The 25,372-nt window shown below is 39.7% G+C and overlaps 1 protein-coding gene across 3 annotated transcripts in view; it reads right to left on the minus strand.

Moving 5' to 3' along the window:
- Nucleotides 1-490: 490 nt before the first annotated feature.
- syk (spleen tyrosine kinase) overlaps nt 491-25,372 on the minus strand; it is a 65,790-nt gene continuing 40,908 nt past the window's right edge. For all 3 annotated transcript variants that reach the window (XM_075455252.1, XM_075455253.1, XM_075455254.1), the window contains 10 exons: nt 10,395-10,476; nt 10,255-10,310; nt 9,099-9,155; nt 7,989-8,073; nt 6,292-6,451; nt 2,630-2,839; nt 1,995-2,184; nt 1,654-1,794; nt 1,276-1,388; nt 491-1,183 (listed from right to left, as the gene is read on the minus strand). In XM_075455252.1, coding sequence (XP_075311367.1) covers nt 1,111-1,183; nt 1,276-1,388; nt 1,654-1,794; nt 1,995-2,184; nt 2,630-2,839; nt 6,292-6,451; nt 7,989-8,073; nt 9,099-9,155; nt 10,255-10,310; nt 10,395-10,476 — 1,167 coding nt within the window. In that variant the 3' untranslated portion in view covers nt 491-1,110. The remainder of the gene's footprint in view (nt 1,184-1,275; nt 1,389-1,653; nt 1,795-1,994; nt 2,185-2,629; nt 2,840-6,291; nt 6,452-7,988; nt 8,074-9,098; nt 9,156-10,254; nt 10,311-10,394; nt 10,477-25,372) is intronic.

Here is a 25,372-nt window from a genome sequence, read left to right on the forward strand (position 1 = left end):
ACCTGGAGTTGTATTTCCCTTCTATAAGGGCATTAGTTTAGAGGACACCCCTTAGCCGATAAAAGTGTATGAACAGAAAAACTATTTGCATCATAGCACAGAAACTGCACTGCTGAAAGTTACCAATGACCTCCTCTTAGCCTCTGATAGCGGACTTGTGTATGTGCTTGTCCTGTTGGATCTCAGTGCTGCATTTGATACGGTCGATCACAGTATCTTATTACACAGACTTGAACATGTTATTGGGATTAAAGGAACTGCATTAGGCTGCTACAGGAAGTTATATGTTTGGGTTTCTCTCTGACTCGGATATAAAACAGGTTTCTAGGACTGCCTTCTTTCACCTTCGTAATATTGTTAAAATCAGGAACATCTTGTCTCAGAGTGATGCAGAAAAACTAATTCATGCATTTGTTACTTCAGGATTGGACTACTGTAATTCTTTATTATTGGGCTGTCAATGACTGAAACAATCAGACTCTCACTCATAGATTTTTGAAGTTTTGGTTAAACTTTAATGACATAGTGGTAGAGCTTCCACACATATAGTTGCCTTTCAATATGAAGCACATACAACAAATGATTCATTCCTATAGTTTTACAACCAGAACATCTACTTGCTGATAAGCTACTATAAAAGTACATTTCTGGAAAGAAAAAGAAAAGCAATCAAATACTAGTAATATGCAAACTTATGGTCCGTATAGTCAATTAATTGAATTTATAGTGGGTAATAATCTTGTTGACCACTCTAAGTGCTTTTACAGGCCACATTCATACAGACAGGCGCATGCGCACATACACACACACACACACTCATTTCTCAGTCTGTACAGTCTAAGCCAACGCACTTGTTTTCTCTGTCATCATCATAGAAAAATACCAAGGGCAATGTGGGCGTCAGTGTCTTTTCCAAGGACACTTCATCATGAATACCCAACCTTCTGACTGACCTCCGGAGCCTCAGCCCTCCCCAACACTGAACATGTTTAAGAAATTCCAGAGTTTCAGTCTTTATATCACAGCATTTCTAACTCATAAGCCATTCATATGCAATAAATTTGACTCCACAACAAAAAGTTTGCATAGCCAAAACATCAGTGTGAAGAATCACTGTGCGATGTCGTAGTAATACTCGCGCAGTCGAGGTTCAACCACAGTGAATCCAGGCCTTTCTTCCACCCTGGAACAAACACAAATGAATCCAAAATCAGCTTCTCAAATATAAAGCTGGCCAACCTGATTCCTGCTGATGATTGGCAGGTGGTCACTTACTTGTATGTCCAGCACGCCCTCATGAGGTCATACATCTCTGGGGGACAGTTCACCGGGGGGTCCATCCGCTGCCCACCTTCAATCATCTGCATCACATCATTTCCTTTCATCCCCTGTAAACAGACACAGATTCAGCACTAACATACAGCAGCATCATAACCAAACATTCATTTCCAATTGAAAACATTTGTATTGGAGCAGTTTGATCCAGCAAGTCATGTTAATATTTAAGAAAGCACTTCGACAGAAGAAAGAAAAACAAGCAAAATGCTGCATCAGCTTCCAGTTCCAGCAGTTGGTGGTGACACTAACTCGTACATTGTACGTCTGAGCCAATGTGCAATATCTGTCATCAGGACTTAAGTTGCTCATTCATACCTTGTATGGTTTTTGGCCATAGGAAAATGCCTCCCACATGAGCACTCCGAAGCTCCACACATCACTTTTGCATGAAAACTTGAAGTAGTTTATACATTCAGGAGCATACCATTTCACTGGCCATTTCCCATGACCTTTGGCCTGGAGGACAAGACAGAAACAAAGCAGCAAAGCTCCGATTTACTGACATATTTAGACTTTTACAGTCTTTGACTGCTGGGTAAAAGATAAAGTGCTCCTAAATGCTCATGACAGATCAACATCGAACAGTAGACAACGTTCATTCTGTCATTGGTGTAAGGGAATATCACACAAGCCTTCCACACACTGGACATATTTACCTTGTAGTAGTTTTGCTCCTCTGCCACAGCTTTGGAGAGGCCGAAGTCACTGATCTTTGCATAGTGCTGTGTCACCAGCAGTACATTCCTGGCAGCGAGGTCTCTGTGAACAAAGTTATGCTCCTCCAGGTACTTCATGCCCATAGACACCTGATGAACCAGCTCTGTGATATTCTTTATGGACGTTTGCCTGTGGAGAATCACTTGTTACATTATCTCTAGAAATAACTCAGCCTCAGATGACAGCTGATCATTCTATATGTTCGGTTACCACCTTAAACCAAACATTTGAATACAACTTTCTATTGTAGAAATGATTTGACCAAGTTTTATTGCTGTTTTAATTCAGAATGTCTGTTGCTGTTAACTTTATTGCTGACCTGTAAAGCCGCAGACATGCCTGATATCAGTAGTTTGGATTTAAGTGGAAACACAGGAGTGGTTGTATAGTATGCTTCTCATTTCTGCTTGGGTTGGGTTTAGGATATAATATCAGAAGGAAATTCAACAGTCATAATGAATGATGATTCTTTTTTTTTTAGGTGCTAAGATCCTGCTAATACATTTTCAGTTCAATTCAATTTGAATAAATTTACTGACCAACAAGTCAAAAAGTGTGCTAGTGAGTTACAAACTTGTTTTTCTGCAAGAACTTGTTGAGGGGTCCCAGCTGAGCCAGCTCCATGACCAACATGAGGTTTTCTGCCTCACAGATGCCGATCATCCGCACGATGTAGGGATTGTCCAGCTGCTGCATGACATCGGCCTCCCGCAGCATCTCTTCACGCACTGATGGGTTGTTATCATCGTTCTTCAGAATCTTAACCGCCACTGCTTTCTGGGTTCTGGTTCACAGGAATGTTAGAGTTAGGACAGCTCTGGACTTTCAGCACATTCTCATTAATAAGACATTTTGGTCCAAGCAAAGGAATCCATGTTTAGATAACACACACTTACACCGCTCAGACACAGCAATGTTTAAAGCTGCAGTCTGCAGGATTTGTTGTTGTCATACGTAAAGTCCTACTTTTTGGCATTTTAAGAGTTTACATGATCTATCAGAACGCTTGAAGTTGAAAACGGTGACCTCCGTAGTCGCAAAATGCAAGAAATGCTTATTTTTTAACCGAAAAATAAAAAGTTATTCAACTTCCTGTCCCGCCCCTTCAAAACACATGAGAACTCGTGCACGTAGACGTGCACGCCAGATGCGCCTACACGACTCCTCTTTCATCAACTCACCTGTCATTTGCGATCATGGAAGACACAGTAAGTAGACTAGCCCGTAATGAAGTTCAATAGTCCAGATAAATAAGCGTGGGGACGAGCCTACCTTGTATCGCGCGTGCACAATCGGTGATTGACAGGCAGCAGAGCCCAGCTCGTAACCTGATTGGTTACCTTTTACCGGTCCGGTCTGCAATTTTGTAAACAAACCTGCTGGCTTTGGAGGGACCTAGCGGGACATATAGGGGACCTAAAGAACTCATTTTTTTTTGTATTGGGGTATTTAATGTACTACTTTCAGAATCCCCGGACAGTTCCAGGCATTATGCTTGAAAAAGAGTTGCAGACTGCAGCTTTAAAGTAAGCCGCTCAGGTCGCAGAAGAACGTAGAAGAATCTGAATACAGGACCTGGAGTTAGTGTGTGCCAGCTAACTGACGCTTTTATAAAAACACATACTCTACTTGCCATGGCCCTAACCTTTCTTTCCCTTTATTTTTATTGCATCACCATTCCTTCTGTTCTTTCATGATGTTCTTCTGTCTGGTTGTACAAATCAGAACGTGTTGGGACGGTATGGTGAATGGTAAATGGACTTTTCTAGTCCAGCTGAGCACTCTTTAAACACTACATGCCACATTCACCCTTTCACTCACACTCACACAGCACGTCTTAGTCCATACAGCTACGTGCTTCCCACCACGTTCACACACATTCATTCACAGATGGGGTTCAGTGTTTTGCCCAAGGATGCTTCGACAAGTGACCCGGGGAAGCCGGAGTCGAACCACCGACCTCCTGAGCAAATGTAAATCTTTCAAAAAAAGAACACAAAACCCTTTAACAACAACAACAAAGTGTGATTCTGTGAGTGTACATGTACATCCATGTTTCCATCTCAGAGCTGCAACATAAAAGTCCGGACAGAGAACCTTCTCCCACCACCTCTGGACCGTGGTGCTGGACAAAGGTTTCCCACAGGTGACCCCTGTCCATCATGGAGGACTGAAACTGCCATACTCAGAAAAAATATATTCACTATATAAGTTTATATGATGATAGATACTACAAACAAATTCTGCAAAATAATTTAATAAAATTTCAAGTGAATCCATTTTTCTTCTTTCATTTTAAACTGCATTCATTTCAGCTTGTGTTGATGTCGCTATTTATTTATTTTGTCACTCAGTTTTCAATTTTCAAATCTCCAGTTAGGGATAGCTCAGGTGAGCCTGATACATCCCATAGTTCTGCTGCTATAGGCCTGCCTGCTGGGGGAGCTCCCATGATGCATCTCTCCTCCCTCTGCTATCTTTCCTCTCCATGTACATATGACATCATTGTTGTCATTAACTTGTGTTTCTCTCTCAGCAGGTATCCCTGGCCTGGTGTTACAGTGTTTGTTGTCCCCTCTTTTCTGTCCTCTCAGCCCCCAGCTGGTGGAGGCGGATGGCCACCCTTCCTGGTTCTGGTTCTGATGGCCACCCTTCCTGGTTCTGGTTCTGCCAGAGGTTTCTTCCTGTTCAAAGGGAGTTTTTTCTCTCCACAGTCGCCTCAGGCACGCTCAGGACGGGAGATTGGATCAAAGAGAAGTTTGGATGCAATCTGTTGGCTTCCTTAGCTAGGCTACTTTTTTGAAATTGGCTCTGTATGTATGAATGAGACTAATTTGGAATTGAATGAATTGGATTGGATTCTAATTGGCTTGAACTGGATTGTATCCTTGAAGTGCTTTGAAATGACATTTGTTGTAATGTGGTGCATTAACAGCATCAGATCCTTTTACACGCTACATGCTAACATTGGGCCTGTCTGTACAACATGCAGTCTGCTAAGCCTTGCTGTTAGTTATTATTAATTTCTCTGTTTGCTCTTCGAGCTGCTTCTCTGAACTCAATGTTTCCTCAGTCTGTCTGAGTCTTCCAAAGAGATTCCTGCTTTTCTGTCCATCATGTCCACCAGTCTGTCACCATCTGTGCAGAGGACTGCCATACATCTGACGTCCTGGCCTGCCGGCCCACTCGCCCCACCAAACCAGCTTGGTGTATCTCACCTGTCAACCTGCCTTCTAGATTCCTCATTCTCCGGTCTCTGCCTGGAAATACCCACCTATCAACTGCTTGGAGGATCTCACCAGCCAATCTGCATCATGGATTTATTCCTTTATTAATTTCAATGAGACCCCAAACATCAATCCCACCCGGCAGCACAGCATGTGAGCTGCCAGCTGTATTGCAGATGGTAAAACGGATGAATCTCTTCTCTTTTTATCAGAAACTTTTTGCTGTCAGTTTCAGGGCCTCTGTGTCAGCCAATAAGATTGGTAATTGAGTGTTTCTGTAAAGACAAAGTGAGCTGTGTCCACTTCTGTAGCCCCCAAAGCAGCCTCCCCAGTATCAGCTGTTGTTGTGTCCCATCTGTGCCATGCAGAGCTGAAGCCCCAAAAATACCTGCATCTGTTGGAGGCTCATTTCACGTCAGAAGGAAGGCCTTTAAACACTTTCACTTTGCACTCAGGAGCCAGATAATAGTGGGTGTTGATGGCTTTTTTCATCAGTGTGAAAAATATAAATCACAAATGACAAAATACATACAATATGATCAGAGCCACTGCAACTTGCTGCCAACTGTGGTGCAGCGCATTCTAGAATATGAGATATGTGTATGAATATAAGAATAAGAACACACCTCCACCAAGTTAATATGTTCTCAGGTTACATTTAGTTTTACGGGTTATACTCATATAATAATTCGGTTTTGGCTCGAGATGTCAAGGTAGCTGAGGCTTCTAGTTGTTTTATTCCTCTCATAGATCAGCTTGTTAGCACTTCAATAACTCCAGATTCTCATTGTTTTAAACAGCACCAAATAGGTTTTATGGCTACATTGCCATTTTGTTTTTTCCATTCATTAAAGCTTAGCTTAGCATTTATCTTACAAACTGTTCACTGGTTTGATAATGCAAACACAGAGTTGTACAGAGTAAAGATGTCTGAACACAGATGACCAGGCTTTGATGACACTCTGGACCAGGGGTAGTGTTATGTTTGTAGTGATGTGATGAACTTTACTTTTTCATCCTGTAAGTGCCTTTCATGACAGTGCCAAAGTTTCCTGAGCCCAGCTCTCCATCTTCCAATAAGAGCTGGTTACGATCCACTGTGGAACTCCTGAGTTCATCTGGATCTGCGTAAGGACTCTCGTAGACCTCTGTATCCATTGGCATCGCCTCTGATGGAGAAGAATGGCCATGTCACATTAACATTCAACTTTATGTCAAGTTAAAGCACGAAACATCAGAATGTTCTATCTACATCATAAAAGTTGCAAACAAGCAAAAGGAACAAGCTTGGCGCTTGACTAATTCTGAATTTAATTAATTGGATTTGATTGGATTATGATTACAATGAATTGAACTCCAATTGGCTTGAATTGGACTGTATTATTAAAGTGCCTTGAGATGATATTTGTTGTAATTTAGCGCTTTATAAATAAAGCTGAATTGAATTGTCTCCTTCAAATGTGATGAGGTGGAGATGGTTGAGGAATACAGGCCAAGACTGGCCCAGACTGCTGGGGGCCTCCCATGATGCATCTCTCCTCCCTCTGCTATCTTTCCTCTCCATGTACATATGACATCATTGTTGTCATTAACTTGTGTTTCTCTCTCTCAGCAGGTATCCCTGGCCTGGTGTTACGGTGCTTGTTGTCCCCTCTTTTCTGTCCTCTCAGCCCCCAGCTGGTCCAGGCAGATGGCTAACCTTCCTGGTTCTGGTTCTGATGGTTTCTTCTTGGTTCTGCTTCTGATGGAGGCTTCTTCCTGTTCAAAGGGAGTTTTCCTCTCCAATGTTGCTTCGTGATTGAATAAAAGTTTCATCTTGAGGCAACTTTTTATGAAATGGCATTATATGAATCAGAATAGTTTGGATTAAATTACATCACAACAGTGAACTGGACTGAATTGGACCATATCTTTAAAGTACCTTGAGTTGACTTTTGATGGGTTTGACTTATCGCACTTACTCTGGCACTAGTTATGCTCTTAGCTGTTTGGTTTTGGAAGGAAATGCACTTATGATTTCTTGTGACACGAAGTTCTTTTGCTTACCGATGTAGAACGCACTTATTGTAAGTCGCTTTGGTTAAAAGCGTCTGCAAAATGACCGTAATGTAATGTTTGCTTCCCACGGATAATATCAGATCTCATCAGATTGATATCTGGAGAGTTTAGAGGTCAGGTGAACACTTGAGGCTCTTTGACATGATTTTAAGCTGTTTTTGCAAGGCTCAGTTATTATTGCTGTCCCTCTGCGTAAAAAGCTGCTCATTGGAGGAGTGATGGTGCTATACTGTATGGTTGTGGTGGATGATTGGTCTGCAGAAATGTGTAGGTAGGTGTCAAAGTGAAACCATGCGAGTCCCAGGATGCACATTTTCCCAGCAGAACACTGCATTGGACCAAGATGAGAAGCGTTGCTCACTTTACCTGTCAGTGGTTTTAATGTCATGGCTGATTGGTGTATAGGGATGGCCCTGCGGTTTAGCTCCAGACAAGAAGTAAAATGAATGCAGCCAGACGTTTGGGCTGGTACAGTGCATACATTCAGTACATGTATCCACGTCTGTAGAAAAGGAACTAATTGCAGTAACTCACACAACTGTGCAGAGGAGTCCGGACAAATATTCTAACATCATCTGAACAGTAAAATCAACCTTCTGTCTAATGACAGTTGTGCTTATACAGCACATAGAAATGTAGATAACTCACCTTTGCTGGCTGCCTGGTTGCTGGTCACCCTGGTTTCATAAGGATTGAGATTTTCTCCACTGGTGTTTTGTCGAGATGGGCGGTTCTGTTGACAGTTTCACAGAAAACAAAAATGTCTGAGATAACATTCAGTTTAAAATGGTATAGTTTGACTGCTTGAATGTAATATGGAATGAGGGAAAAAATTCTTTCAAATGGGGGCTGTAAAGAAAGTTCAACAATGGGGTTCTTTTTTTTTTTAAGGAAAACAATCACACTGTAGAGGCAGGGATATGTTTCTCACTTGTCACTGGGGGTAATAGGTGTGTGTGTGGCTGTGGGTGTGTCACTGGGGCTGAGTGATTGCCTAATTAATATCACCAGCATCTATCTGTGAATCTGTTGTTTGTTTGAGACATGGAGAGAGGAGGCAGGGTGCTGACATTTCTGTTGACCGCTAAATTGCTAAACTGCTAAACTCTTTCCAACATAGTCAAGTACAGCAAGTAACTCAACAATAAAATGTGTGTTAGCGCATATGTTTTATTGTAAAGGAAATAAAACATCTTCAATTGCAGTACAGCTTCAAGTTTCCTCCTTGGATTCAGCGAGTCAGGCAGAGCCCTGTTCCCCTCTCTGTGACTACTTTAGGGCTTGATTGTCACTGAACACACACATGTATGTGCATATGTAAAGTGTAGTAGTGAATAAATGCAAAAAACAGTTAAAGTGCAGAGTATGTGCATATGTAAAGTGTAGTAGTGAATAAATGCAAAAAGCAGTTAAAGTGCAGAGTATTGTATTGTAAGATTGTACCTAATACTAAAATAGATAGTTCATTTCAAAATATTAAGTCATTAAAGAGTAAATTATTCAGGACTTATTGAATGTATTATTTTTAATTCACTGTATCTTATTTTTGTAAGTCAAACAACCAGGCTAGGTTCTTAAAGGAAGCACCCGAACATTTAGAGAACCCTTTTGAATAACACAGCCATGGTGACTACATTATAACATGCACACTTGGTCATGCATCTGGTACCTCTGGGTGGTGTTAGAATGCAATCATAAGTAGGAGAGGTATTTTCATGTGAAACTGTGAACTTAAAAGTAAAAAAAAAAAAAGCATACCTTTTCAATGCCAAGCATGGCAGCAAGTTTGGGGAGAATTCCATCTGTTGCATTTTGCTGGAAATCAAAACATTCAGAGAAGTTATCAGAGGTTGAAGTTAAAATGTGGTCATGCATTTGTTCATTACAGTAGAAGCAGATTTAGGAGAAAGGTTAGTTTCCCACCTGATGACCCCAATGACATGTTGGTCAGCACTGCTCTAGGGCTAGAACTGGGCTGAATAGTTCTCAGAGGAAAGAGAGCGTAGCTGGACAAAATAAAAGTGGTAGGCTACAGGGAAATAAGCTCCACGTTTGTCCTTGTGGCTGGCAGAAAGTATCATCAGTTTGAGGCCTTAAAATGCATCAGGGAAGAAAGAGATGTGTGGTAAAGGAAGGGCAGTGTGGCCGAATCGATCAGTACTTTTTAAGAAGTCAATCGAGTAAGTCGGATGAAGTCCAGCGGCAGGTAGAAAACCACAGTCTGAAGGATATCAATAACACAGCTACGGAGGGGGAGGAGGAGGTTCTAAGAAGGGATGCAGCTGATACTGAGGTGAATAGGCCAGTTAGAGAGAGAGATATGAAGCAGAAAGCTAGAGTTAAGTGGCCTAGGGCAAATAGCAACAAAGAATGGGAGGCAGTCAATAAAGATTTGTCAATAATATTGGGTAGGTTAGGAGGAAATGCAAGCGATAGGCTAGAGAAGATGGGAGATATAATTTACTCCAATGGTGTAGAAAGATTTGGGGTGCAAGATAGAAAGAGAGTTGAAGGAGTACATTTAGCCCAGGGCGGGCGGTTGCCCACATTGCCCATAGCAAAAACCAGCCCTGGGTTGCCCTGTACTCTAACAAATTTATTCCATATTTTGGATTTCGTGCCTAACATGTTATTGTATTATATTTTATGTTATATAGATTTTTCACAACAATGGATTTGCTATAAATTGTTGTAGCCCCCTAATAGTCGACTAAGCTTTAGAAAATTCTTAGAGTGCTAAATTTTCAGCAGTTGTTGAGTTCAGGGAGGGAGTGAAGGCACAGGCTGATTCACAGGACACAGAGGAGGGCCAACAAGGCTGTTCCTGGTTGTGAATAATCAATGTAACATACATATGTATATATATATATATATATATATATATATATATAAAAAACATACAAACGCAACTTACAATGGTAGCAACTAATCCATGATGGTTCTGTGGAAGTAGTGACTGTCCTGCAAGACCTGCGAAAGTCAAATATGACAAAAAGGATCAGATCTGGTGATATTGCAGGTTTCATTCTTAGAACTTTATGCATGTGTTTTTACCAGTCTCGCCACCAGGTCTTGGACAGGGTTCTGTCAGTACTCGCAGCAAACCGTCGGGTTTGTATGAGTAGTGCTCCACCAGCTGTGACGTGGAGAGAAGTTTACATGAGAGACTGTTCTCAAACGTAAAAGCTTTTGTCAGAAACCACAATGTTCAGCATACACCAAAAAGCAAAACAGGAATTGAAAGAGTTACTCTTGGTAGACAGGCAAGGTACTGTACAGTGGGTTGCAAAAGTATTCATCATATTATTCCCATTTTGTTTTTCTTAGCATTTCAACCTGAAAATTGATTATTGACAGGATTTCTATGCATCAAAAAGTGGTGCGTGCATATCTATTCACCACCCCCCAAGTCAGTACTTTTTAGGGCCACCTTCTGAAGCAATTACAGCAGCACGTCTCTCTGGGAATGTCTCTATGAGCTTGCCACATCTAGTCACTGGGCTCATTCTTCAAAGCAAAACTGCTTCATCCCTTTTAAGTTGGATGGGTTCTGCTGGTGTACAACAATCTTTGAGTGATGCCACAGATGCTCAATGAGACCGAAGCCTGGGCTTCCAACACCTTAAAGCACTCCAGTGTTTCTTTAGCAGTATGCTGAGGGTGATGGTCCTGCTGGAAGGTTATCCTCCGTCCCAGTCTCAAGTCTCTGGAGGACTGAAACTGTTTTTCTCAAGAAGTTCCCTGTACTTAGCACCATCCATTATTCCCTCAATTCTGACCAGTAATTTGCCACCACCATGCTTCACTGTGGGGATGTTGTTTTTGGGATGATGAGAAGTGCTGGGTTTGCAACAGACATAGTGTTTTCCTTAATGACCAAAAAGTTCAATTTTAGCATCACCTGGCCAAAGGACCTTCTTGTACATGTTTTGGGAATCTCCGATATGCTTTTTGGTGAACTTTTTTGGAAGCGATGACTTTTCTGGCCACTCCTCAGTGAAGACCAGCTGAAGTATGAAGTTTATAGCAATCCTATTGATACACCAGTCTTGCCCTCCTTGGCCAATCTGTGAGTTTTCGTGGATGGCCCTTTCTAAGTAGATGCTTGTTGTGATGCCTTTTTCTTTCCATTTTGAAATGATGAATTTAATGGTGTCCATGGGATGCAAAGTCTCAAATATTTAGGCCTGAACACCAAAAGCAGTACAAAGGCCAATTAAAATGCATGCTTTTATTATCATTTTCCGGGCAAATTAATCACTTATGTGAGGGATTTATTCTCGTGCATGGAATCTGGTATATTGATAGAATGTACCAGGGAGAACAAAAAGCCTTTTGGAGCTATTGCCTAAATCCAACAGGAAGTTGACAATTTTGGTTAATTTAATTTTTTGGTATTTTAAACACATTACATTTGAACAAAATCCTACAGATTTCATATAGCACAAAAAATAGATCAATATAGTCTTAAAATGTGTGATTAAAAGGTACTAAAATCTTGAGAAGTTTTTCTTCTCCTTACATATAAAGCTCTTAATGACCGAGCTCCATCATATCTTAAAGATCTCATTGTAAGATATTTTCCTAACAGAGCACTTCGTTCCCAAACTGCAGGTTTACTTGAGGTTCCCAGAGTTTCTAAAAGTAGAATGGGAGGCAGAGCCTTCAGTTATCAGGCCCCTCTATTGTGGAATAAGCTGCCAGTAAATGTCCGGGAAGCAGACACCCTTTCCACTTTTAAGACCAGGCTTAAAACTTTCCTTTTTTATAAAGCTTATAGTTAGGTCTGTTGAATCTGATAGTGTATCTGCTAGTGTGTCTTGTTCTGCCTCCACCTCTGGCACCCTCTATACTTTCATTACCCCCTACCCGAACCAGGGTTTGAATCCCATTCCCGCTTATCTTACCTCTTTTATTTCTCCCCCTACCCGAACCAGGGTTTGCATCCCCACCCCGCTGTGACTGGTGTGCAGTTGGTGAGAGGCTGAGGTAGCTTGTGGCTGTAAAAAGATGGTTGTTGTGGTGTGAGGAGCAGATCTATATAGGGAGTATAGGGAATTACTTACTGAGTCTGGTCCTTTATTTATTTATTTTTTCGTTAGCACAAGTTTCTTGTGTTTACCTTGAATAGGGATGGCTCAGGTAATCCTGAAACATCCCATAGTTAAGCTGCTATAGGCCCAGCCTGCTGGGGGGACTCATCTGTCACACCTTTCCTCACTTTATGTATATGTGATATTATTGTGGTCATTAACTCGTGTTTCCCTGTTCCAACAGATATCCTTTGAATGGTGTTACAGTGCCGCCGCGGCCCCCCCCCACTCCCCCTCCCCCTCCCCCCCTTTCTGTCTTCTCAAACCCCAGCTGGTCGAGGCGGATGGCCACCCTCCCTGAGTCTGGTTCTGCCAGAGGTTTCTTCCTGTTAAAAGGGAGTCGTTTCTCTCCACAGTCGCCTCAGGCACGCTCAGGCCGGGAGATTGGACCGAAAAACAAAAAGTTTTCAGTGCAATCTGTTGGTTTTCTTAGCTAGGAAATTGTTTTTGAATTGGCTCTATATGAACGAATTGGATTATTTTATGAATTATGATTATTATTAATTAATTGAATTCCAATTGGCTTGAATTGGACTTACTATCTAAGTGCCTTGAGATGACATTTGTTGTATTTGGCGCTATATAAATAAAAATGAATTGAATTGAATTGAATTGAGTTCAATGGATGTGGTTGGGTTCAATTGCCTCATTGACATGGTCCCGGTCGACCATTTTCACATGTTACATCCATGCAAATTGGTCATCTTAGAGGAGGCGGGACATTGTCCTTGAGATCCTGCTGGAGACACATCCGGTACCTACACCCGCGATGAGCCAATCAGAAACTGAAAATTCAAGTTGACTTCCGCTTCAATCAAACTCTCTCACATATACTACCATACTCGCACACATCGCATATCATTCTCTCATACATTCAATATCATGTTGTTCTATCCATAATAGTGTGTAAGAGAGTATGATAGTAAGTGTGTGTGACTATAGTAGTGTGTAAGAGAGTATGATAGTAAGTGTGTGTGACTATAGTAGTGTTTGTGAGAGTATGATAGTGTGTGTGACTATAGTAGTGTTTGTGAGAGTATGATAGTAAGTGTGTGTGACTATAGTAGTGTTTGTGAGAGAGTATGATAGTAAGTGTGTGTGACTATAGTAGTGTTTGTGAGAGTGTGATAGTAAGTGTGTGTGACTGTAGTAGTGTTTGTGAGAGTATGATAGTAAGTGTGTGTGACTATAGTAGTGTTTGTGAGAGAGTATGATAGTAAGTGTGTGTGACTGTAGTAGTGTTTGTGAGAGTATGATAGTAAGTGTGTGTGACTATAGTAGTTTTTGTGAGAGTGTGATAGTAAGTGTGTGTGACTATAGTAGTGTTTGTGAGAGTATGATAGTAAGTGTGTGTGACTATAGTAGTGTTTGTGAGAGTATGATAGTAAGTGTGTGTGACTATAGTAGTGTTTGTGAGAGAGTATGATAGTAAGTGTGTGTGACTATAGTAGTGTTTGTGAGAGTGTGATAGTAAGTGTGTGTGACTATAGTAGTGTTTGTGAGAGTATGATAGTAAGTGTGTGTGACTATAGTAGTGTTTGTGAGAGTATGATAGTAAGTGTGTGTGACTATAGTAGTGTTTGTGAGAGTGTGATAGTAAGTGTGTGTGACTATAGTAGTGTTTGTGAGAGTGTGATAGTAAGTGTGTGTGACTATAGTAGTGTTTGTGAGAGTGTGATAGTAAGTGTGTGTGACTATAGTAGTTTTTGTGAGAGTGTGATAGTAAGTGTGTGTGACTATAGTAGTGTTTGTGAGAGTGTGATAGTAAGTGTGTGTGACTATAGTAGTGTTTGTGAGAGTGTGATAGTAAGTGTGTGTGACTATAGTAGTGTTTGTGAGAGTGTGATAGTAAGTGTGTGTGACTATAGTAGTGTTTGTGAGAGTGTGATAGTAAGTGTGTGTGACTATAGTAGTGTTTGTGAGAGTATGATAGTAAGTGTGTGTGACTATAGTAGTGTTTGTGAGAGTATGATAGTAAGTGTGTGTGACTATAGTAGTGTTTGTGAGAGTGTGATAGTAAGTGTGTGTGACTATAGTAGTTTTTGTGAGAGTGTGATAGTAAGTGTGTGTGACTATAGTAGTGTTTGTGAGAGAGTATGATAGTAAGTGTGTGTGACTATAGTAGTGTTTGTGAGAGTATGATAGTAAGTGTGTGTGACTATAGTAGTGTTTGTGAGAGTGTGATAGTAAGTGTGTGTGACTATAGTAGTGTTTGTGAGAGTGTGATAGTAAGTGTGTGTGACTATAGTAGTGTTTGTGAGAGTGTGATAGTAAGTGTGTGTGACTATAGTAGTTTTTGTGAGAGTGTGATAGTAAGTGTGTGTGACTGTAGTAGTGTTTGTGAGAGTGTGATAGTAAGTGTGTGTGACTATAGTAGTTTTTGTGAGAGTGTGATAGTAAGTGTGTGTGACTATAGTAGTGTTTGTGAGAGAGTATGATAGTAAGTGTGTGTGACTATAGTAGTGTTTGTGAGAGTGTGATAGTAAGTGTGTGTGACTATAGTAGTTTTTGTGAGAGTGTGATAGTAAGTGTGTGTGACTGTAGTAGTGTTTGTGAGAGTGTGATAGTAAGTGTGTGTGACTATAGTAGTGTTTGTGAGAGTATGATAGTAAGTGTGTGTGACTATAGTAGTGTTTGTGAGAGTGTGATAGTAAGTGTGTGTGACTATAGTAGTTTTTGTGAGAGTGTGATAGTAAGTGTGTGTGACTGTAGTAGTGTTTGTGAGAGTGTGATAGTAAGTGTGTGTGACTATAGTAGTTTTTGTGAGAGTGTGATAGTAAGTGTGTGTGACTATAGTAGTGTTTGTGAGAGAGTATGATAGTAAGTGTGTGTGACTATAGTAGTGTTTGTGAGAGTGTGATAGTAAGTGTGTGTGACTATAGTAGTGTTTGTGAGAGTGTGATAGTAAGTGTGTGTGACTATAGTAGTTTTTGTGAGAGTGTGATAGTAAGTGTGTGTGACTGTAGTAGTGTTTGTGAGAGTGTGATAGTAAGTGTGTGTGACTATAGTAGTTTTTGTGAGAGTGTGATAGTAAGTGTGTGTGACTGTAGTAGTGTTTGTGAGAGTGTGATAGTAAGTGTGTGTGACTATAGTAGTGTTTGTGAGAGTGTGATAGTAAGTGTGTGTGACTATAGTAGTGTTTGTGAGAGTATGATAGTAAGTGTGTGTGACTGTAGTAGTGTTTGTGAGAGTATGATAGTAAGTGTGTGTGACTATAGTAGTGTTTGTGAGAGTATGATAGTAAGTGTGTGTGACTGTAGTAGTGTTTGTGAGAGTATGATAGTAAGTGTGTGTGACTATAGTAGTGTTTGTGAGAGAGTATGATAGTAAGTGTGTGTGACTATAGTAGTGTTTGTGAGAGTATGATAGTAAGTGTGTGTGACTATAGTAGTGTTTGTGAGAGTATGATAGTAAGTGTGTGTGACTATAGTAGTGTTTGTGAGAGAGTATGATAGTAAGTGTGTGTGACTATAGTAGTGTTTGTGAGAGTGTGATAGTAAGTGTGTGTGACTATAGTAGTGTTTGTGAGAGTATGATAGTAAGTGTGTGTGACTATAGTAGTGTTTGTGAGAGTGTGATAGTAAGTGTGTGTGACTATAGTAGTGTTTGTGAGAGTGTGATAGTAAGTGTGTGTGACTATAGTAGTGTTTGTGAGAGTGTGATAGTAAGTGTGTGTGACTATAGTAGTGTTTGTGAGAGTATGATAGTGTGTGTGACTATAGTAGTGTTTGTGAGAGTATGATAGTGTGTGTGACTATAGTAGTGTTTGTGAGAGTGTGATAGTAAGTGTGTGTGACTATAGTAGTTTTTGTGAGAGTGTGATAGTAAGTGTGTGTGACTATAGTAGTGTTTGTGAGAGTGTGATAGTAAGTGTGTGTGACTATAGTAGTGTTTGTGAGAGTGTGATAGTAAGTGTGTGTGACTATAGTAGTGTTTGTGAGAGTGTGATAGTAAGTGTGTGTGACTATAGTAGTGTTTGTGAGAGTGTGATAGTAAGTGTGTGTGACTATAGTAGTGTTTGTGAGAGTATGATAGTAAGTGTGTGTGACTATAGTAGTGTTTGTGAGAGTATGATAGTAAGTGTGTGTGACTATAGTAGTGTTTGTGAGAGTGTGATAGTAAGTGTGTGTGACTATAGTAGTGTTTGTGAGGGTGTGATAGTAAGTGTGTGTGACTATAGTAGTTTTTGTGAGAGTGTGATAGTAAGTGTGTGTGACTATAGTAGTGTTTGTGAGAGTGTGATAGTAAGTGTGTGTGACTATAGTAGTTTTTGTGAGAGTGTGATAGTAAGTGTGTGTGACTATAGTAGTGTTTGTGAGAGTGTGATAGTAAGTGTGTGTGACTATAGTAGTTTTTGTGAGAGTGTGATAGTAAGTGTGTGTGACTATAGTAGTTTTTGTGAGAGTGTGATAGTAAGTGTGTGTGACTATAGTAGTGTTTGTGAGAGAGTATGATAGTAAGTGTGTGTGACTATAGTAGTGTTTGTGAGAGAGTATGATAGTAAGTGTGTGTGACTATAGTAGTGTTTGTGAGAGTGTGATAGTAAGTGTGTGTGACTATAGTAGTGTTTGTGAGAGTGTGATAGTAAGTGTGTGTGACTATAGTAGTTTTTGTGAGAGTGTGATAGTAAGTGTGTGTGACTGTAGTAGTGTTTGTGAGAGTGTGATAGTAAGTGTGTGTGACTATAGTAGTGTTTGTGAGAGTATGATAGTAAGTGTGTGTGACTATAGTAGTGTTTGTGAGAGTGTGATAGTAAGTGTGTGTGACTATAGTAGTTTTTGTGAGAGTGTGATAGTAAGTGTGTGTGACTGTAGTAGTGTTTGTGAGAGTGTGATAGTAAGTGTGTGTGACTATAGTAGTTTTTGTGAGAGTGTGATAGTAAGTGTGTGTGACTATAGTAGTGTTTGTGAGAGAGTATGATAGTAAGTGTGTGTGACTATAGTAGTGTTTGTGAGAGTGTGATAGTAAGTGTGTGTGACTATAGTAGTGTTTGTGAGAGTGTGATAGTAAGTGTGTGTGACTATAGTAGTTTTTGTGAGAGTGTGATAGTAAGTGTGTGTGACTATAGTAGTGTTTGTGAGAGTGTGATAGTAAGTGTGTGTGACTATAGTAGTTTTTGTGAGAGTGTGATAGTAAGTGTGTGTGACTATAGTAGTGTTTGTGAGAGTGTGATAGTAAGTGTGTGTGACTATAGTAGTTTTTGTGAGAGTGTGATAGTAAGTGTGTGTGACTATAGTAGTTTTTGTGAGAGTGTGATAGTAAGTGTGTGTGACTATAGTAGTGTTTGTGAGAGAGTATGATAGTAAGTGTGTGTGACTATAGTAGTGTTTGTGAGAGAGTATGATAGTAAGTGTGTGTGACTATAGTAGTGTTTGTGAGAGTGTGATAGTAAGTGTGTGTGACTATAGTAGTGTTTGTGAGAGTGTGATAGTAAGTGTGTGTGACTATAGTAGTTTTTGTGAGAGTGTGATAGTAAGTGTGTGTGACTGTAGTAGTGTTTGTGAGAGTGTGATAGTAAGTGTGTGTGACTATAGTAGTGTTTGTGAGAGTATGATAGTAAGTGTGTGTGACTATAGTAGTGTTTGTGAGAGTGTGATAGTAAGTGTGTGTGACTATAGTAGTTTTTGTGAGAGTGTGATAGTAAGTGTGTGTGACTGTAGTAGTGTTTGTGAGAGTGTGATAGTAAGTGTGTGTGACTATAGTAGTTTTTGTGAGAGTGTGATAGTAAGTGTGTGTGACTATAGTAGTGTTTGTGAGAGAGTATGATAGTAAGTGTGTGTGACTATAGTAGTGTTTGTGAGAGTGTGATAGTAAGTGTGTGTGACTATAGTAGTGTTTGTGAGAGTGTGATAGTAAGTGTGTGTGACTATAGTAGTTTTTGTGAGAGTGTGATAGTAAGTGTGTGTGACTGTAGTAGTGTTTGTGAGAGTGTGATAGTAAGTGTGTGTGACTATAGTAGTTTTTGTGAGAGTGTGATAGTAAGTGTGTGTGACTGTAGTAGTGTTTGTGAGAGTGTGATAGTAAGTGTGTGTGACTATAGTAGTGTTTGTGAGAGTGTGATAGTAAGTGTGTGTGACTATAGTAGTGTTTGTGAGAGTATGATAGTAAGTGTGTGTGACTGTAGTAGTGTTTGTGAGAGTATGATAGTAAGTGTGTGTGACTATAGTAGTGTTTGTGAGAGTATGATAGTAAGTGTGTGTGACTGTAGTAGTGTTTGTGAGAGTATGATAGTAAGTGTGTGTGACTATAGTAGTGTTTGTGAGAGAGTATGATAGTAAGTGTGTGTGACTATAGTAGTGTTTGTGAGAGTATGATAGTAAGTGTGTGTGACTATAGTAGTGTTTGTGAGAGTATGATAGTAAGTGTGTGTGACTATAGTAGTGTTTGTGAGAGAGTATGATAGTAAGTGTGTGTGACTATAGTAGTGTTTGTGAGAGTGTGATAGTAAGTGTGTGTGACTATAGTAGTGTTTGTGAGAGTATGATAGTAAGTGTGTGTGACTATAGTAGTGTTTGTGAGAGTGTGATAGTAAGTGTGTGTGACTATAGTAGTGTTTGTGAGAGTGTGATAGTAAGTGTGTGTGACTATAGTAGTGTTTGTGAGAGTGTGATAGTAAGTGTGTGTGACTATAGTAGTGTTTGTGAGAGTATGATAGTGTGTGTGACTATAGTAGTGTTTGTGAGAGTATGATAGTGTGTGTGACTATAGTAGTGTTTGTGAGAGTGTGATAGTAAGTGTGTGTGACTATAGTAGTTTTTGTGAGAGTGTGATAGTAAGTGTGTGTGACTATAGTAGTGTTTGTGAGAGTGTGATAGTAAGTGTGTGTGACTATAGTAGTGTTTGTGAGAGTGTGATAGTAAGTGTGTGTGACTATAGTAGTGTTTGTGAGAGTGTGATAGTAAGTGTGTGTGACTATAGTAGTGTTTGTGAGAGTGTGATAGTAAGTGTGTGTGACTATAGTAGTGTTTGTGAGAGTATGATAGTAAGTGTGTGTGACTATAGTAGTGTTTGTGAGAGTATGATAGTAAGTGTGTGTGACTATAGTAGTGTTTGTGAGAGTGTGATAGTAAGTGTGTGTGACTATAGTAGTGTTTGTGAGGGTGTGATAGTAAGTGTGTGTGACTATAGTAGTTTTTGTGAGAGTGTGATAGTAAGTGTGTGTGACTATAGTAGTGTTTGTGAGAGTGTGATAGTAAGTGTGTGTGACTATAGTAGTTTTTGTGAGAGTGTGATAGTAAGTGTGTGTGACTATAGTAGTGTTTGTGAGAGTGTGATAGTAAGTGTGTGTGACTATAGTAGTTTTTGTGAGAGTGTGATAGTAAGTGTGTGTGACTATAGTAGTTTTTGTGAGAGTGTGATAGTAAGTGTGTGTGACTATAGTAGTGTTTGTGAGAGAGTATGATAGTAAGTGTGTGTGACTATAGTAGTGTTTGTGAGAGTATGATAGTAAGTGTGTGTGACTATAGTAGTGTTTGTGAGAGTGTGATAGTAAGTGTGTGTGACTATAGTAGTGTTTGTGAGAGTGTGATAGTAAGTGTGTGTGACTATAGTAGTGTTTGTGAGAGTGTGATAGTAAGTGTGTGTGACTATAGTAGTTTTTGTGAGAGTGTGATAGTAAGTGTGTGTGACTGTAGTAGTGTTTGTGAGAGTGTGATAGTAAGTGTGTGTGACTATAGTAGTTTTTGTGAGAGTGTGATAGTAAGTGTGTGTGACTATAGTAGTGTTTGTGAGAGAGTATGATAGTAAGTGTGTGTGACTATAGTAGTGTTTGTGAGAGTGTGATAGTAAGTGTGTGTGACTATAGTAGTGTTTGTGAGAGTGTGATAGTAAGTGTGTGTGACTATAGTAGTGTTTGTGAGAGTGTGATAGTAAGTGTGTGTGACTATAGTAGTGTTTGTGAGAGTGTGATAGTAAGTGTGTGTGACTATAGTAGTTTTTGTGAGAGTGTGATAGTAAGTGTGTGTGACTGTAGTAGTGTTTGTGAGAGTGTGATAGTAAGTGTGTGTGACTATAGTAGTTTTTGTGAGAGTGTGATAGTAAGTGTGTGTGACTGTAGTAGTGTTTGTGAGAGTGTGATAGTAAGTGTGTGTGACTATAGTAGTGTTTGTGAGAGTGTGATAGTAAGTGTGTGTGACTATAGTAGTGTTTGTGAGAGTGTGATAGTAAGTGTGTGTGACTATAGTAGTTTTTGTGAGAGTGTGATAGTAAGTGTGTGTGACTATAGTAGTGTTTGTGAGAGTGTGATAGTAAGTGTGTGTGACTATAGTAGTGTTTGTGAGAGAGTGATAGTAAGTGTGTGTGACTATAGTAGTGTTTGTGAGAGTGTGATAGTAAGTGTGTGTGACTATAGTAGTGTTTGTGAGAGTGTGATAGTAAGTGTGTGTGACTATAGTAGTGTTTGTGAGAGTGTGATAGTAAGTGTGTGTGACTATAGTAGTGTTTGTGAGAGTGTGATAGTAAGTGTGTGTGACTATAGTAGTTTTTGTGAGAGTGTGATAGTAAGTGTGTGTGACTATAGTAGTTTTTGTGAGAGTGTGATAGTAAGTGTGTGTGACTATAGTAGTGTTTGTGAGAGTGTGATAGTAAGTGTGTGTGACTATAGTAGTGTTTGTGAGAGTATGATAGTAAGTGTGTGTGACTATAGTAGTTTTTGTGAGAGTATGATAGTAAGTGTGTGTGACTATAGTAGTTTTTGTGAGAGTGTGATAGTAAGTGTGTGTGACTATAGTAGTTTTTGTGAGAGTGTGATAGTAAGTGTGTGTGACTATAGTAGTGTTTGTGAGAGTGTGATAGTAAGTGTGTGTGACTATAGTAGTGTTTGTGAGAGTGTGATAGTAAGTGTGTGTGACTATAGTAGTGTTTGTGAGAGTGTGATAGTAAGTGTGTGTGACTATAGTAGTTTTTGTGAGAGTGTGATAGTAAGTGTGTGTGACTATAGTAGTGTTTGTGAGAGTGTGATAGTAAGTGTGTGTGACTATAGTAGTGTTTGTGAGAGTGTGATAGTAAGTGTGTGTGACTATAGTAGTGTTTGTGAGAGTATGATAGTAAGTGTGTGTGACTATAGTAGTGTTTGTGAGAGTGTGATAGTAAGTGTGTGTGACTATAGTAGTGTTTGTGAGAGTGTGATAGTAAGTGTGTGTGACTATAGTAGTGTTTGTGAGAGTGTGATAGTAAGTGTGTGTGACTATAGTAGTGTTTGTGAGAGTGTGATAGTAAGTGTGTGTGACTATAGTAGTGTTTGTGAGAGTGTGATAGTAAGTGTGTGTGACTATAGTAGTGTTTGTGAGAGTGTGATAGTAAGTGTGTGTGACTGTAGCAGTGTTTGTGAGAGTGTGATAGTAAGTGTGTGTGACTATAGTAGTGTTTGTGAGAGTGTGATAGTAAGTGTGTGTGACTATAGTAGTGTTTGTGAGAGTGTGATAGTAAGTGTGTGTGACTATAGTAGTGTTTGTGAGAGTGTGATAGTAAGTGTGTGTGACTATAGTAGTGTTTGTGAGAGTGTGATAGTAAGTGTGTGTGACTATAGTAGTGTTTGTGAGAGTATGATAGTAAGTGTGTGTGACTATAGTAGTGTTTGTGAGAGTGTGATAGTAAGTGTGTGTGACTATAGTAGTGTTTGTGAGAGTGTGATAGTAAGTGTGTGTGACTATAGTAGTGTTTGTGAGAGTGTGATAGTAAGTGTGTGTGACTATAGTAGTTTTTGTGAGAGTATGATAGTAAGTGTGCGTGACTATAGTAGTGTTTGTGAGAGTGTGATAGTAAGTGTGCGTGACTATAGTAGTGTTTGTGAGAGTGTGATAGTAAGTGTGTGTGACTATAGTAGTTTTTGTGAGAGTGTGATAGTAAGTGTGTGTGACTATAGTAGTGTTTGTGAGAGTGTGATAGTAAGTGTGTGTGACTATAGTAGTGTTTGTGAGAGTGTGATAGTAAGTGTGTGTGACTATAGTAGTGTTTGTGAGAGTGTGATAGTAAGTGTGTGTGACTATAGTAGTTTTTGTGAGAGTATGATAGTAAGTGTGTGTGACTATAGTAGTTTTTGTGAGAGTATGATAGTAAGTGTGTGTGACTATAGTAGTTTTTGTGAGAGTGTGATAGTAAGTGTGTGTGACTATAGTAGTGTTTGTGAGAGTGTGATAGTAAGTGTGTGTGACTATAGTAGTTTTTGTGAGAGTATGATAGTAAGTGTGTGTGACTATAGTAGTTTTTGTGAGAGTATGATAGTAAGTGTGTGTGACTATAGTAGTTTTTGTGAGAGTATGATAGTAAGTGTGTGTGACTATAGTAGTTTTTGTGAGAGTGTGATAGTAAGTGTGTGTGACTATAGTAGTGTTTGTGAGAGTATGATAGTAAGTGTGTGTGACTATAGTAGTGTTTGTGAGAGTGTGATAGTAAGTGTGTGTGACTATAGTAGTGTTTGTGAGAGTGTGATAGTAAGTGTGTGTGACTATAGTAGTGTTTGTGAGAGTATGATAGTAAGTGTGCGTGACTATAGTAGTGTTTGTGATAGTATGATAGTAAGTGTGTGTGACTATAGTAGTGTTTGTGAGAGTGTGATAGTAAGTGTGTGTGACTATAGTAGTGTTTGTGAGAGTATGATAGTAAGTGTGCGTGACTATAGTAGTGTTTGTGAGAGTGTGATAGTAAGTGTGCGTGACTATAGTAGTTTTTGTGAGAGTATGATAGTAAGTGTGTGTGACTATAGTAGTGTTTGTGAGAGTATGATAGTAAGTGTGTGTGACTATAGTAGTGTTTGTGAGAGTGTGATAGTAAGTGTGTGTGACTATAGTAGTGTTTGTGAGAGTGTGATAGTAAGTGTGTGTGACTATAGTAGTGTTTGTGAGAGTATGATAGTAAGTGTGCGTGACTATAGTAGTGTTTGTGATAGTATGATAGTAAGTGTGTGTGACTATAGTAGTGTTTGTGAGAGTGTGATAGTAAGTGTGTGTGACTATAGTAGTGTTTGTGAGAGTATGATAGTAAGTGTGCGTGACTATAGTAGTGTTTGTGAGAGTGTGATAGTAAGTGTGCGTGACTATAGTAGTGTTTGTGAGAGTATGATAGTAAGTGTGTGTGACTATAGTAGTGTTTGTGATAGTATGATAGTAAGTGTGTGTGACTATAGTAGTTTTTGTGAGAGTGTGATAGTAAGTGTGTGTGACTATAGTAGTGTTTGTGAGAGTGTGATAGTAAGTGTGTGTGACTATAGTAGTGTTTGTGATAGTATGATAGTAAGTGTGTGTGACTATAGTAGTTTTTGTGAGAGTGTGATAGTAAGTGTGTGTGACTATAGTAGTTTTTGTGAGAGTGTGATAGTAAGTGTGTGTGACTATAGTAGTTTTTGTGAGAGTGTGATAGTAAGTGTGTGTGACTATAGTAGTTTTTGTGAGAGTGTGATAGTAAGTGTGTGTGACTATAGTAGTTTTTGTGAGAGTGTGATAGTAAGTGTGTGTGACTATAGTAGTGTTTGTGAGAGTATGATAGTAAGTGTGTGTGACTATAGTAGTGTTTGTGAGAGTGTGATAGCGTGTGTGACTATAGTAGTGTTTGTGAGAGTGTGATAGTAAGTGTGTGTGACTGTAGTAGTGTTTGTGAGAGTGTGATAGTGAGTGTGTGTGACTACAGTAGTGTTTGTGAGAGAGTATGATGTAACACATTCTTTCAACCTTAGTCAGAACATGGTTTTAATGTAGGAATATGCCTCCTCCCTCGCTTAAAGTTTTCATTTCATTCATATTTCATTTCAATTCTTATTTTTTGGTAGCAGGAACAAGAAAAAACTTCACTGCACATTGTACTGTGTATGATTGTGTATGTGACAAATAAAACTATCTGATCTGATCATTAATCCACTGGCTTCCTGTAAAATGTCAATCCATCGCCATGACACAGGAAGTTGCTGTTACTCAGTAGTCCATTGTCCTGCATTGCTCATATTTTTCATGATTGATAACAATCCTACACTGAACAGGTCTGCACATAGGTATGAACACATGATTACAGCGCTACCTGATGGCTGCTTGGAGGAAGCGGTTTCTATGTCCTTCGAGCAACGTGTTCAAAGAGCCCCCAAACGCCCTGACCTAGCGATCGCCGGGGTCCTTCATTGCAGCACAGGTCAGAGTGCTGCTGAGGTGAGAGGGTCATTCATCACTGCTAGCAGATTTAACTTTTGATGTCACCCAACCCTGATTTGTACTTCTCTACAACTTTGGGTCTGACTTGAGTGGAGAGCTCCTTGGTCGTCAATGAATTGGTTCCTTGGTGGGGCCTCTTTATTAGTGGTGTTTGCAAACCCTGGAGCCTTTATGAACAGCTGTATAAATACTGAGGATACAGGTCGTTTAGGCCATTGGCGTTTAGGCCGCAGTCGTTTAGGCCCCCCTGCAGTCGTTTAGGCCAGGCTACCTGAGCAGCTGAAATCTTTATTACTGTACATTCGTTATTAAAGATATAAGTCAGCTCTACTGGTCTGTCTGGGTAGCCTACATAACTATGGTAAATTATTTAATAACCAACTTTAGTGTGGAAACGTTTTTTTTTATTTAATAAATGGTGATTTATGAATTCATAAAATTGTGGAAATAATCATCCGCATTGCCACATTCATTGGACAATAATGGTGTATAATACCAATTCGGTTAGCTTAACAATGCTAAATCGCGATCATGCTAACGAGCAGAAACGGACATTTTAAAGAGTGCAAATACACACCAGGAGCAAGAAAACACTATCAGAAAGGTAAGTAACATGTACACATTCATTTCACATCAGTATGAACATAACTTACATCGTCAGTGACTGCCGCACCGGTGTAAACATGTCGAGTGGTGAACGTGAAGAAAGGAAGAGGAACTGCACAAACCGTCTTCAAAATAAAACGCCCACTTCAAATAATAACGAATGTACAAGAATAAAGATTTCAGCTGCTCAGGTAGCCTG

Source organism: Odontesthes bonariensis, chromosome 22 (assembly GCF_027942865.1).
Source record: "Odontesthes bonariensis isolate fOdoBon6 chromosome 22, fOdoBon6.hap1, whole genome shotgun sequence".
NCBI lineage: Eukaryota > Metazoa > Chordata > Actinopteri > Atheriniformes > Atherinopsidae > Odontesthes > Odontesthes bonariensis.